This window comes from Sorex fumeus, unplaced genomic scaffold (assembly GCF_029834395.1).
Source record: "Sorex fumeus unplaced genomic scaffold, SorFum_2.1 ptg000002l, whole genome shotgun sequence".
NCBI lineage: Eukaryota > Metazoa > Chordata > Mammalia > Eulipotyphla > Soricidae > Sorex > Sorex fumeus.
The window spans coordinates 873,346-888,171 of NW_026606059.1; the positions used below are offsets into that span (position 1 = coordinate 873,346).

A 14,826-nucleotide genomic window follows, 5' to 3' on the forward strand; every position below is an offset into this window, starting at 1 on the left:
GTCTTGAGTTAAAGACGCCGCGTTAGTGCTTCTTGCACAATCCTTTAAAGTTGGTTTAAAGTTTGTCGACGAAGTTGCTAGACTGTTATCTGTCGGAGAAGCTCTGTGTTGTTCCTTTAAATCTGACTGATGGTCTAGTCGGGTATAGTGGGTTCTTAGGGGGAGGGGGGCACATCCACACCCAGCTGTGTTCAGTACTCACTCCTGGCTCTGCACTCAGGAACTACTACTGGTGGGCTCAGGAGACCATATGGGATACTGGGGATCAAACCTGGATTGGCCATGTGCAAGGCAAGCACCCCTACCTGCTGTAACTATTGCTCAAGCTGAGATGCAGTGTGCATGGTGAGGTACTCACATTATTGAGGCGTTTTTGTTTTAACATATATCCCCACCATTGTCCTTGGGCCCACAGGGTCACAACTGATAAATCTGCTGTGAATCTTAGGGCCACTCCTTTGTTTGTAGTTTCCGTGTTTGATCATGCTGCTTTCAATATTCAACCTCTATCTTTGGCTTTCGTAATTCTGATTTTGATGTGTCTTTGAAGTTCTCTCACTTGGGTATCCTTTGGCTGACAGTCTCCAGAGCCTCTTGAGTCTGGTATATGCACTCCTCAACTGTGGGAACTTCCCAGCTATGATTTCTTCGACTAATGATTCGTCACTGGAATTGCTTCCTGTTGCTCCGATATTCTGGTAATTCTCAGTGAGTTCTTCCAATCCTTTAAAGATGATCTACTTCCAATCCTTTTCAGGCTCTTTCAGAAAAATCAAAGAAACAGAAATCCTCCCAAACAATTTCTCTGAGGCTAAGGTTATCGTGACACCAAAATTAGACAAAAACACCACTCACACCCACACCCAGGGAAAACTAAGACCGACATTCCTGATAAACACAGATCCAAAGATCCACATCAAAATACTAGCAAAACCACCAAGAACAAAACTACTCTAGAAAACAGGGTGAATTTATCTCTCCTAAAGGCCAGAACATCACTGCTGTTATCTCCCCAGACGTTTCCTGCTATACTCATGAAGACGCATGAGACACGCACTGAATGACACTGCTTTACTCCAGAGATACTGTGAGTGTCAAGGAAGATAAAAAAACAGTCGGGATGCAGAGAGTGATGATGTGTCATGAAAAAAAATCATTCAAACACATGGACTCTGCAAGCATTATCAATCCAAGTTAAGAAAGCATAAAGAACCGGTAAAATTTAGTAACTCAGACTGCTAGAGACCATTACAAGTCTCAAGAAAGAAAAGGTCGCTTTCCACCTATAAAAAGAACAAAACTCTTCCACATTCCCTTGTCACGGAGACGCTTCACTTTCTCCAGAAGGACAACACGAGCACATAGGGCTCTGCGGGGCTCGTCTCTCTTGTAGAAATGTGCAAACACGGGGCTGGAGCGACGGCACAGAGGGCAGGGTGCCCGCCTCGCACGTAGCAGACCTGGCGTGGCGCCCGGCACCACATCTGGTCCCTGAGCACCACCAGGAGTGGCTCCTGAGGGCAGAGTAGGAAGCCCTGTGTGTCTCTGAGCACGGCCCCCAAACACAAAAAAGGAAAAGAAATCTGCAAGCAGTTCAGACTTCAAACATAAACCTCAACATTAGCTAACGTGAAGTGGGCCCTTGGGGCATGCCTTCCCTCCTACGCCGATTAAACCAGACTGCCAAGAAGATGAAAACCTGAGCTTCGCTCTTGGACAATTCTCTGAACAAATGCTCTACCGAGGTGTGCTGACAGACCCAGTATTCTCCAGTACAGCACTGTCCTCTCTCGACTATTACTAATATTCTTGAGTTTCTGTGAATGCGGTACAGGGGGGGGAAACCCAGGTCCATGCATGTGAGGCACGTGCTTGAACCCCTAGCCGCATCTCTGGCCCAACAACATTCTTTAACTCGCGAAATATGATTACCCGTCTCCGAAAATGGCCAGTGGTAGATTTAGTGTGTTGGGAACTGTAAGAATAACTCTGGACTCCAGTAGAGAAATCAAATTGACTCATTTCCTCACTCAGGCTACTTTCTGCCAGATACGACAAGGAAGATATATAATGGGGACCACCTGAAATACAAAGAAAAAAATGCATTTATTTGCACATGGTAAGTAACATATTTCTCTGAACTCAAATGACACTAGAATTAAGGAACACTTTTCATCTGTACATTGATCCTCTGACAATTCCCCAGATTAATAAAGCAAAAAGGAACGAACGCCAGGTTCTATATGCAAACAAAGATAAAGCTAGTCTACACCTCCAAATGTGTTTTTGAGATATTTAAGCCCCCTCCCCCCCACCCCTGCCAGGCCAAAATGATCTCTCTGTGCAGCACTGTTTAATTCACTGCATTTCTTTCTAAATCCTACTTACCAACTAAAACTAAAAATTCCAATTTGAATGCTTCGGGGTAATTAACTTTCAATTATTCCTCAACAAATGCCAGCTACTAGAATCTGTTCATCATTTGGAAAAACATCCTACCTGAGCCCTCATTGGCTGCTTCCCTGGCTTCTTTCCGGATCTCAATGTACCTTTTCCTTCTTTCCATAGGAACCTATTAGGCAGAACAAAATTCAAAACATTTGTGACTGCGGTCATGTTTTCTACTCAGTAGCAGTATGGAAAGCAAATAAGAACCCACAGTTACTAATTTAATTTCATTTTGGTTTTCGGCCACGCCCGGCAATTCCTGGCTCTGCGCTCAGGGCTCCCGACGGGAAGGATGGGGGACCCAACGGGCCGGGTGGATGGCCGGCAGGACATGCACCCTGGCCACTGTCCCTCAGGCCCCAGGTACTCCTGTGAGATGAAACTGCATCAAACCTAAGTCTGGGCCTGCAGAGAGCACAGTGCAAAGGCACCTGCCGTGGCCCGAGGCTACGAGATGCACGGAGGAGCTGGGTGGGCCTCTCTCCTCAGGACTCAGAGCTGCCCTGGGGGGGCGTGCATGCCAGGGAAGGCTGGGTGAGTCCCAGGCTGGCAGGGTGGGTCCCAGGGCCCAGGAAGGTGTGTGCAGCTCCTGCAGGCATCATGGTGCCACCATGAAACACGGACCAGATGGACTCACTCCTGTGGTCACACGTGTGAGTACCACAACCAACAGTCAGGACCCCTGTGAGAAAGACAACTGTGGACACACTCAAAAAACGGGGGTGAAGGGGACTGGAAAACACAAAACCAAAACCCACGGACCCAGGAAATTGAGTGAGAAGCTCCCCGGAAAGCGTTTCCACAGATTCCGACAGAGCACCTGCTCGCTCCCCCTGAGCACTAGGACACAGGCCTGAGTCACCAGCACTGAGCTTAGAAGTCACTCACACAAGCGCTATTCCCCGTTTGTTCTGCAGGTCTTTCGGTATATCCTTAGAGAAAGAAGCCCAAGTTTTGTTCCAAAAGACAGAAGGTAGAAGCCATGCATACAGACGTGCGAGCCACCAGGGCCTGTTCAGGGTGCAATTATGCAGGGGTGTGGGTGATGAGCCAGACAGTGCAGAGGGTCTGCCGTGCAGGCGGCCAAGCAGGGTTCGCTCCCCAGCACCCCGTCATTCCCCCGAACCATGCCACGAGTGATCCCTAAGCACAGAGAAAAGGCCCTGAGCACCACCAGCTGATGCGAATGAGGCTTGAAGCCCCGCCCACCTCTATCCTGTGGGTTCCCTGAGCCTGCCGAGAGCTTCGGCCAAGTCCTTCCAACCCCACGGCACTAGGTTGGCTGAAACCTAAGCTTGTCACACATCTACCAGAGCAAGTTTCCCACTTGCAGGTTTTCTTTACTATGTGAAAGCAGAATGCTCCTATTTGGTAAGAGTTACTGGGTTATTTGCGGGGGCTTGGGGAATGTTCAACTTTTTCCAGATAGGGAAATCACATTTCCAGGCTTTGACTACAGAGTTATAGTAACCAAAATTGTGGTACTGTAATAAAGACCACAGATCAACAGGACGGAACTGAAACACGGAAATAAATCTTCACTAATACAATTTACAGCAAAGGAGTTAAGAGCATAAAACAGAGGAAGGACAGTCTCTTCAACCAGTCTAGGAAAACTGGTCAGTCACACGTAAAGGAACGCTACCGGGCCAGGCAGACAGCCCAGAGGACAGCAGCACCCACCTCGCAGGTGCACAGACGCAGCTCAATCCCAGAGCCGCAGGGTCCCGAGCAGCCCGGGGGAGCCTTGGAGGCCTGAGCACTGCCAGGCGAGGGCTGGGGAGTCCAACTGCGCGGCGTGACTTGGTGTGAGCACTGGGCGTCACATCTGGCTGGCCTCCATGACCGGAGAGGCTCCCCAACCTCTGAGCACTGCTGGAGAGGGTGCCCACCACCCCAAAAGGATGAAACTGGACCATTACTGCATTATGCACGGAGGGCAACTCCAAATGGACGAAAGACTTGGATGGCCTCACGCTACAAAATACACGGGAGAAAATCGAAGACACTTTCGATGATACTGGCTTCAGTGGTATTTGGGGGATTCAACTCCACAGACAAGGAAAATAAAAGCAAAAATAACTAAGATTACATGAATCTAAAAGCTTTTTGCCCAGGGAAAGAAACAAAAAAATATGCTACTGAAGAGGATGAACTACTTCACCAAAACACAGGGAGAAGAGCTGAACAAACACTTCACCAAGGAAAACATACAGGCACATTATCACTCGTTATCGGGGAAATGCAAATCAAAACGACAAGAGATATCATCCCACACATTTGAGAATAGAGTATCAAGAAGTCTGCATAAACAAGTGCTGACAAGGACGTAGAGAAAAGGGAACCCTCCTACACTGCCGATGAGGATGGAAATCGGTTCAACCCCCTGAAAAACAGTGTTGAGAGCTGCTCTCAAGTTGAAAATAAACCAACCATATAATCCCGCCCTTCCAATCCTAAATATCTGTCTGAAGAATACAGAACCACAAACCCAAAAAGATTCATGTACACGGTGTGTGCACCTGCTCACTGCGGGGGCTCGTTATGACAGATTCAGAGAGAAACCAGTTCCAGGGCGAGCTGGGTGGGCAACGCCATCACTGTCTGCATGGAAAACCAGTCGGGAGAAAAACGAAAGGCTTGCTTTTCGCTACCACATGGGTAAATCTGAAGGAGACCATGCTAAGAAAAAAATATTTGGGGGCTGGGGTGGCCAGACAGTCAGTACAGCAGGTTGACCAAATGGAACTGCCAGATACTGTGGTGTAAAGCGCCCCAATTTATTATGTTTTTAACTTAGAAACACCATCAAAAACCTCTACTCACCTCAACTTCCACTGGAAATGTATAGCAATGCTTCAGGTCAATCAGATTTTCAAAAATAAGCAAGTTCTGGAAAACCAAAGAATCACAAAGTCAGCTGAACTACAGAGATGCCACCAATGCTGCAGAATTAATGCTACGGACTCCTTGGGGAGAAGAAATTCGGCTTCAAAATTATACATGCAGAACTGGGAAGAACTACACTGTTGGTAATCCGAGAATGCACCGATTCTAACTTGAACTGTTATCCTCTCTCTTGGGAAATGACAACAGGTAGCTCCTCGGGAGAGGCCTACCTTCTCCGGTTTCTCACTGAAGAGAAACCCTTGGTAGAATTTCAGCTCCGTGAAGACGCAGCAGAGAACAGAAATGGCACAGTTGTAGGCGGCGCAGTGATAGAGTCTTCTCTTCTCCAGCAACTGGGTTTCACCCGCCATGTTCTCAGTAAACACGTCATAGCACAATCTGCGAAGGAGAGCCAGGGTCAAGGTCAGTTCCTCTAACAGGGAAAGGACAGCTCAAGTCTGGCAATGCCACATGGAAGGATCTCATTCAGCGCACTTGGGGCAGTGCCTGCCCTGTGCCTGGCAAAGTGCTGGTGATAGAACAGCTCAGCTCAGCTCAGCGGAAGCAGCATCTATGGTCCGAGCGGCAGGACCGGCACCAGGGCTGTAAGAGCAGAGACACAGTAACCCAGGCCACGAAGCCAAGAAGTCTCAAGGGAAAAGGTCTACAAGTGGACATTAGCAACAGAATTCTCTCTGCATGCCAGCCCTGTGATGAGGCGTCAGGTGAACCCAAAGATGGCACAGGGAGCAGCAGGACCGGGTGTCAAGGTCCTTCTGGGGGAGCCTGCCTGCAAGGAGGTGCTCTGGGACGTCACTGAGGCCACAGGCCGAGCAGAGGTGACCACCTGCACTCAGCCTCAGGCTCTGCGGTCACAGCTGCTCTCAGCACAGTGCCCTCCGCTCGCCAGTGGGGCATGCCAGGCCTTTACTGGAAATTTCTGTTGAACCCTGTTATTGCAATGAGGTTCCTTTGAACGGTTCGGAGGGAAATGAAATAATGAGGCTCTTCCTGCCACAGACACATCACCCTGACAGCAGTGGGGACAACTGAGGGAAATGAGGCCGGGAGCAGAGAGCAGGCGCTCGGGAGACCGCTGGGATTAGTGACACAATGCTCCGAGGAGAGGGAGGATGGGGACCAAGTTTCCACAGGCCTGAAGAGACAAAATCTGGCCAGACAGAGTGTGCACAGAGGCAGAAGGAAGCTCGGGGGAGGGAATGACGACCCTCAAGTCTCCTGTTCACGTACATGAGGAGGTTAAATAAGAGAAACAACCATTAGTTGGCTTTGGAAATGCAAAATGAGATATGGCAACACCTGTGTTCAACTTTAACCAGGAGGAAACTGTTCTGGGGCCAGCTTTTAAATGTGTTGATTGCTCTTCTTATAGAATGATTACTTAAAAATTCTAACTTTCCAGGGCTGGAGTGATAGCACAGCAGGGAGGGCATTTGCCTTGCACGTGGCCGACCCAGGTTCAATTCCCTGCATCCCATACGGTCCCCCGAGCACCTCCAGGAGTAATTCCTGAGTGCAGAACCAGGAGCAACCCCTGTGTATCGCCAGGTGTGACCCAAAAAGCAAAAAATAAAAAAATTAATAAACTATTCTAACATTCCACTAATTCCAAATGACTGACAGAAATTAAAAAGCTAATTCCCTTCTAAATGTAAATCATATCACTGAAAATCTATAACAAGTTATTAAGGGGAGAAAAATGGTAGGAAAAACAATAAGAGTAAAAAGTTTTATTCTTTGAGAAGACATGTATCGGGAAAAATATTACTCTGAAACATGCTAAATTAAGTAGCTGATACACAAGGAAAAACAAGTATTGAAAACTCAGTATTTTAATAAAACTGTATGAGATGCATGAAAACATTTAAACATTATGCATAAAAATTTGACAAATCAAAAATAACCTTACTTAATAAGTGTCTTTGTAAGTTCACTTCCTTCTGCTACAGATGAGCCATGGAAAGCTTGGTTAATTCTGGATTCCTTGGAGTGCACATCCTCTTTCCGAAGACGAGAATACATGACCTCTAGGATCTTGAAATATCCCATCTTCTTGGTGAGTTGAGTATCAAAGGTAGATTCATTTAACTGCAAAAATGGGACATGATTATCTCTGGTCTTCTCAATTCTGAGAAGTCTTACTGAAATAACATTCAATACACAGTTCTCTTTTCATAGAAAACAAAATTACCCAAGCAGCTAAGTCACTTCAGGCCTAGCCCTGTTGCTCTGGGCCTCCTTCCCACGTCCCCGCCCCTCGGAGTCCCGGCTGGCACCTCCACAAACTGCTTCCGGGCGCCATCTAAGTGCATAAGGCCACGATTCAGAGACTCACAGACGAATCTCGAAAGCGAGCAGCTCGCCTCAGAGATGTCTCCAGACCCCAGTTTTTTAGAATTCCAGGAGTACGGGCACCTTATGCAATACCAGCAATACAAAATAAATCACCCAGCATCTGCCTATGGGGGAAGACTGGAGAGCTGACGGGAAAATTCCAAATAATGGTGGTGGGAGGGTGTCATAGTGGTGGGATTGGGATTCAGATATAGAAAGGAATCCATTACTGTGAACAGCTTCATGAAAAATAAAATTTAAAAAAAAGACCTAGCCCCGTTGTCTGGGATCTAAATGTCGATGTAGGTATCAAAATGCTACAGTGAGTTTTGCAGGGCATGACTCCATTGTCCAAATAATGAGCTTAGATTATAAAAAATATAACTTCTGCAAAAATATTATTCAGGGTAAAAAAAAATCAACTCATTTTAAAAATTCAGAAAAAAAAAGTCAGGGTGATAGTAGAGAAGCAGGTGCTGTCTGCTGGAGGCTGACCTGGCCCCACGCCCACACTTGGTGGCTCGAACTGCCCGGAGAGACGGGGGTGCAGGAATAAGGCTGAAGACCACCTGGGGTGGCCCCCAAACCGCCCCCCCCCCAAAATACAACATTTCAACAAAAGTATACACTTTCTATCTATCAGAAGCCAGGGCACAAGTCAGATTCCCTGGCAGCAGGCTCCAGAGGTTGGAAAGAGCCAAGCGCCAAAATGCCCCCGAGCTTTGCGAGCACGTGTGGCCTCTTGATTTCAGCCCCCAAAAACGGATGCATCATTTCTAGTCTCACACCCGAATGCGAGTTCCTCGGGCCAGTCCTGGGTGTTCCGCTAGCCCCAGGCCACTTTCACGTGAGCATGGGTCCCAATAAAGTGCAGAGGTGCTGTTCCTGCACAAGAGACCACCTGACTAAACCCGCTGGTCAAGGAGCGGTGCCAATCGTTATTGCTATTTAATATGCAACACAATAGCACTGAAGCACTGTCCTCACATTGTTCACTGATTTGTTTGAACGGGCAACAGTAATGTCTCCACTGTGAGATTTGTTGTTACTGTGTTTGGCATATCGAATACGTCAAAGGTAGCTTGCCAGGATTTGCCGTGCGGGTGGGGGTACTCTCAGTAGCTTGCCAGGCTCTCCAAGAGGGGTAGAGGAACTGAACCTGGGTCAGCAGCATGCAAGGCAAACGTCCTACCCGCTGTGCTATGGCTCTGGCCCATAGAGCACAATACCTTTATAAATCGGGACTTCAGTACATTAATGGCGTCCACCACGATCTTGCTAAAGAATCCTTCCAGGGTGCTCAGGCTAGCATGCCACAGCAGCGTGAGGAGCGAGCGGTCCACGAACGCCTGGCGGGTGGCATTCGACAGGAGGTCTTCCCTCCGGAACATCCCGTACACGCCTTCCAGGAGCTGCAGCTGCGTGCCACACGGACTCCTACGGCAGAACAGGAACATCTCCCACCCATTCTCTGAACAATACTTCAAGTTCCTACTTTGCAGACTACGTAAATGCCAGTGGTTATGATTTGGAAAAAATACCTTAAGGTTATAAATAAGAACCATGAAGTACAGAGAGTATTTATATAAGAATTACACACTGTATTTATACAGATTCAGGCGCTAGCAAGCTTCTTTTTCCTGAATTTTATATCTGGTCTTGCTTAAAGAACATCTGGAAGATCTTGGAAGAGTGGTAGGACATATTTCTGGAATTTGAAACTCATAAATTAAAATATATAATTTTGTCTCCAGATACTAAAAAGTAATGAATTATCTCTATTTTCTATACAGAGATATCCATCTGGTCTTTCATTTTTCTCATCTGGGAACTAAGATATGTGAATGATCACCTCAAGATCTTATCTATATTAAGAATACAGTTACTTTCCCGAGGAACGTTGAAACAAGGGCCAGGTGGATTGGTCCACAGTTGGAAGCCTGCCTTAAGTGCTGGGGGAGAAGGCAGCTGGGACAGAGAAGAAAACACTATGACAAAGACAGCTGGGAATGATCACTCTGGACAAGAACTGCGTGCTGAAAGGAAATAAAGGAACAAACATGATAACTTTTCAGTATCTTTATTACAAATCATAATTCCCAAAGGGGGGGAGAGAGAGAGAGAGAGAGAGAGAGAGTGACAGAGACAGAGACAGAGACAGGCAGGCAGGCAGGCAGGCAGGCAGACAATCATTGTACAACTGAAATCTGATCATTAACAGCTTTATTACTGTGTACCTCAACAGTGACTCAATAAAAAAAAATAAATAATTTTTTAAAAGTACATAGTTACCTTTCTCATCTACAACAAATGAGAAGTTTGGACTAAATATAATCATTAAAATCCTTTCGGTTCTAGGTCCAGAGAAATAGTATCATAGGCAAGGCACCTGCCTTGCACATGTTCGATCCAAGTTCAATCTCTCGCACCCCAATATGGACTCTGAGCCCACCAGGAGTGACCCTAAGCACAAAGCCAGGCGTGGCCCAAAGTGAGGGGTGGGTGGGTGGGAATGCCTCCGGTTCTAAAATCCCAATAATCTGAACTTAGATCTGAACCAAGGCAAAAACAGGAGATTCAGAAGGTAATTATATCTTAACATCTTTAGATTTAAGGAAGATATTTTGCAACATTCATCTCGGTGCTGCTGCTTTGGATTAAAATTTTCTTAAGAAGTTGATGCTGCTGAACATAATAACATGCATATGGGTTCCAACCCTGAGACATTCAGCTACTCTACAGAAAGCTGAAAGGAGCGGCCAAGGGGAGCAAAAGCAGTTTAAACACCAGACACACAGATGGTAGCTGACAGGTAGATGCAAAGAATATTAAACATAGGAACGTATGCTCTACTTCATAATAAAAGAAAATGAAGGACTGGGACTGTTATCACCCTTCCGCTGGAAAATACTCCAGTGTCTGACGACATACTCTTATTGGTAAACATGATGAAAAGATAATCTCCTACACTAGGGGAGAGAATGCCATGCACGACGCCCAAAGCAGGGATTCAGTGAAGTCCAGGAAACTACAGGCACACGGACCTTTTGACCTAAGTTTTCACTCCAGAGATACGCTGAAAATTATATTAACACTGGACTATTCAAAGTGTCCACTGACTATTCAAGTGTTCAGTAGCAAGAAACTGAACCCAAACCAGTGAGCAGGGGATGCTTCCAAATACCATGATACTTAACTACAATGAATTACAGTTGATCTAAAACTAGGAACGGGGGCTGGAGCGATAGCACATGGGGTAGGGCATTTGCCTTGCACATGGCTGACCTGGGTTCAATTCCCAGCATTCCATATGATCCCCTGAGCACCGCCAGGAGTAATCCCTGAGTACAGAGCCAGGAGTAACCCCTGTGCATCGCCAGGTGTGACCCAAAAAGCAAAAATAAATAAATAAAACTAGGAACAAGGGGCTGCAGTGAGTGCTGAACGCAGTTGTGCCCGCCGCCCGGCCGACCACAGTTAGATCCCCAGCACATGATCTCCAAGCGTCGCTGGGCGCAGTCCTGGGAGCTTTTCAGCACCCCACACTCTGGCCCTCACACTGAACTGCCATCAGAGTTGGCAGAGAATCTCCGGGAGGGGGGTCCCCAAAGGTCCCGGGCACTACTACGGAGGCCTCCCCTTCAAAAAATAAAATAAAATGGGGCTGGAGAGACCATCTAGTGAGTAAAACCCCGGCCCCGTGTGCTGCTGCTCAAATCTGACTGCTGGCCCCGCTCCTGGTCCCGAGACCCACCGGGAGTAAGCCCTGGACACAGCCAGCTAGACCCAAAACCAAAAAACAAACAAACAAACAAACAAACCTCCTGTAGACCAAAACCAAAACCAAGTAACCGCTAACGATAAACTGTGGCAGACGTGACAGATTTCAAGGAGGGAGGAGGAGAGAGAAGCAGAGAGCGGACAGGGCAAGACTCCTGTTCGTCGCCAGGGGGATTTCATGCTTCTGAATGATGGAAGTGTTTTACTTACTCCGAAAGAAATGTCAAATATGATTTACAAAATCTGATTAAATGAGCATTGAGTAATACTCACACTTTGAAAAACCTCTATTGATTTTGAAACACAAAATTGACCATATCCTCAGAGAGTATTCTAAACTGTAACTCAAAAAATGTGAACTTCATCCAACTGTTGTCATTTTCATTAGGAATAGTACTGATTTTTAATGCATTTCACGCATATCAAGGGACAAAGCAAGTGATCAGGTAGTTTCGGGGGGGGTGAGGGGCTGCAGCTGGCTGTATTCAGAGGGCTACTCCCAGTTCAGTGCTCAGTTGGAGGAGAGAGCCTGGGCCTCCTGAACGTAAAGTCTCTCTTATGGTCTGCTGGCTGAACCCTCTCTGGTCCCAGTAAGGATGGACTGTTACTGTCAACAACTCTGTCAAAGGCGGAAAAGATGATGTGAAGGGAAAAACACGTTTAAAGCAGAAACCCTATGATATTAAGTTTAAAAGAGAATTTACCAGTATTCTAGTATTTTTTTTTTTGAGGGAAACAAATCTATATTCTTGTGAGTCGAGTGAAAGGATGGACTATCAACACAAGCCAGTAGAGTAAGCTTATTGAGGAGCCAGACTCTGGTTCGAGTGGCAGAGCACATAACTCACACGACAGAGTCCCTACTTTGAACCTCAGCACCACGACACCCCTCAACGCCACTTGGGAGTGGCCTAATGCCCTCTGAGAAACACGGGGAACGGCCCCACCACCAGCAAGAATAAAGGGGCTGTAGATGGCCTGAGAGGCTGGCACACACACCTGGACTGCCCAGATGGCCCAGGGACATGCTGGGTGTAACCCTACTGCAAAACAACCCACACCCTGGAAGAACAGGAAACAAAAAAGGATAAGCAAACCAAAGGCCCTGGGTTCTTTCAATAAGTGTCAATTCCAGATCAAGGTAAGACCTAAATAATTTTTGAGTCAGAAAGTTAAAAAGAAGTGATTAAAACACAGCAGATATGGGATAGCTCATATTTAGCACCTGCCCTGCTCGGAGTTCGATCCCTGGCACTGCAGTGCCTCCAAGGACCCCGAGTGGCCCTGTTGGCCCCAGGTCTGCTGGTGTAGCCCTAGGCTCCATGCAGTCATTAAAACAAAAAGGTGAGAGATGGGGGCACAGTGCCGCCCAGCTGGTCGACCTGTACCCACGGGCGAGTGCACCAGCAGCCTGATGGTGCCTTTAGGCTTCCTGATATCCCAAATTGCCGCTGTGCCTCTGGCCAGACCCCAACAACTTGGGACTAATGAGAGACCAGCAAAATATTTAGAAAGACTGCTACGAATTTCAAGGAGGACACAGATAGCAACACAATGGTAGGTGGAGACTTCAACTCTACTCTATTACCTTAATACAACAACCAGATTAAAGTCAGCAAGGAAATACTGACTTTGAAGGAAGAAATGGAAGACAGGGGTTTAACACACACACACACACACACACACACACACACACACACACACACACTACTGGCTTTGAAGGAAGAAATGGAAGACAGGGGTTTAACACACACACACAAAATACTGGCTTTGAAGGAAGAAACAGAAGACAGAGATTTAACACACACACACACACACACACACACACAGGAAATACTGACTTTGAAGGAAAAAATGGAAGATAGGGGTTTCACACATACACACACACACACACACACACACACACACACACAGGAAATACTGACTTTGAAGGAAGAAATGGAAGATAGGGGTTTAACACACACACACACACTGGAAATACTGACTTTGAAGGAAGAAATGGAAGATAGGGGTTTAACACACACACACACACACACACACACACAAAATACTGGCTTTGAAGGAAGAAATGGAAGATAGGGGTTTAACACACACACACACACACAAAATACTGGCTTTGAAGGAAGAAAGGGATTTAACATACACACACACACATACACACATACACAAGAAATACTGAGTTTGAAGATAGAAACAAAGATAGGGGTTTAACACACACACACACACACACACACACACACACACACACACACACTTCTTCTCATTCCTGGAAAGTGGCACACACATTCTTCTCCTTCTTCTTCAATACACCTGTGACATTCGCCAAGACCGACCAAATGCTGGGACACAAAACATATCACAATAAAATCAAGGAGATAGAAAAAGTATCAACTGTCTTCCCAGACCATGAGGCACTGTCAACAGACTTTAACCACAAACGGAAGTGGAGAAATGACTCAAACACCTGGAAGTTGAACCGCCCCCTACTGAAAAACCAGTGGGGTCAGAGAGTAAATCCAAGTGGGAATCAGAAGATTCCTGGAAACGCACGAAAACGAGGACACGGGCTCGTTACCAGGAGCCCGTGGGAGACATCACAGAGGCCTCAGGAGGAAAGCTTTCTGCCTTGCAAGCACTCATCACGAAGGAGGGAAGGGCCCCCAGGAGGAACTCGGCCGCACAGTTCAGAAATGGTAAAATAACTAACACAAGGAGCCCAAAGCAGGCAGAAGGAAGAAAATAATAAAATTTGGGGGCAGAGGGCAGGGTGCGAGAAAGACAACAGAAAGGCACTTTCAAGCGGCCGACCCAGACTCAACCCCCAGCATCCCAGATGGTCCCCGAGCACCACCAGGAGCTAAGTCCTGACTGTACAGCCAGGAGTGATCCCTGAGCACTGTCAGGTATGCCCCCAAATCCGTATCAAAACAAAATATAGCAGAAGTCAATGAACTGAATAAAGTAAAAATCCAAAAGATTCAATCAAACCATAAGCTGACTCTTTGAAAAAATAAATGAGAGTTGGGCCAGAGCGATACAACATCGTAATTGTCATCACTATGTCATAATTGTCATAAACTATTCTAGCAGCCTACAACATTTTAGTCTCCTGGAGAAATCTGAAACAGTAATTACTGAGGATAATATCATAGCTACAAAAGCACAGCGTATTTCAGAGATAGATACATTCAGACATGAAATGATACAGGTCACACATTTGCTGAAATTATAACTAACAGCAAAAGCAAACAAAGACCGACGAGTTGATGCAGCTGAGAAAATGTTGAGGCGCACTCCATGTAAGGTTTCATCTACAGTCCTAACTTTAAGTATGATTTTCATAATAAAGATTTT

The 14,826-nt window shown here is 46.5% G+C and overlaps 1 protein-coding gene across 1 annotated transcript in view; it reads right to left on the reverse strand.

The window, feature by feature from the left end:
* The window catches only part of PRKDC (protein kinase, DNA-activated, catalytic subunit), a 147,459-nt gene that overhangs the window by 74,038 nt on the left and 58,595 nt on the right, over positions 1 to 14,826 (reverse strand). The window contains exons 41-46 of the mRNA XM_056112417.1: positions 8,922 to 9,129; positions 7,268 to 7,446; positions 5,568 to 5,736; positions 5,275 to 5,340; positions 2,500 to 2,572; positions 1,933 to 2,081 (exon numbers count right to left, since the gene is read on the reverse strand). Coding sequence (XP_055968392.1) covers positions 1,933 to 2,081; positions 2,500 to 2,572; positions 5,275 to 5,340; positions 5,568 to 5,736; positions 7,268 to 7,446; positions 8,922 to 9,129 — 844 coding nt within the window. The remainder of the gene's footprint in view (positions 1 to 1,932; positions 2,082 to 2,499; positions 2,573 to 5,274; positions 5,341 to 5,567; positions 5,737 to 7,267; positions 7,447 to 8,921; positions 9,130 to 14,826) is intronic.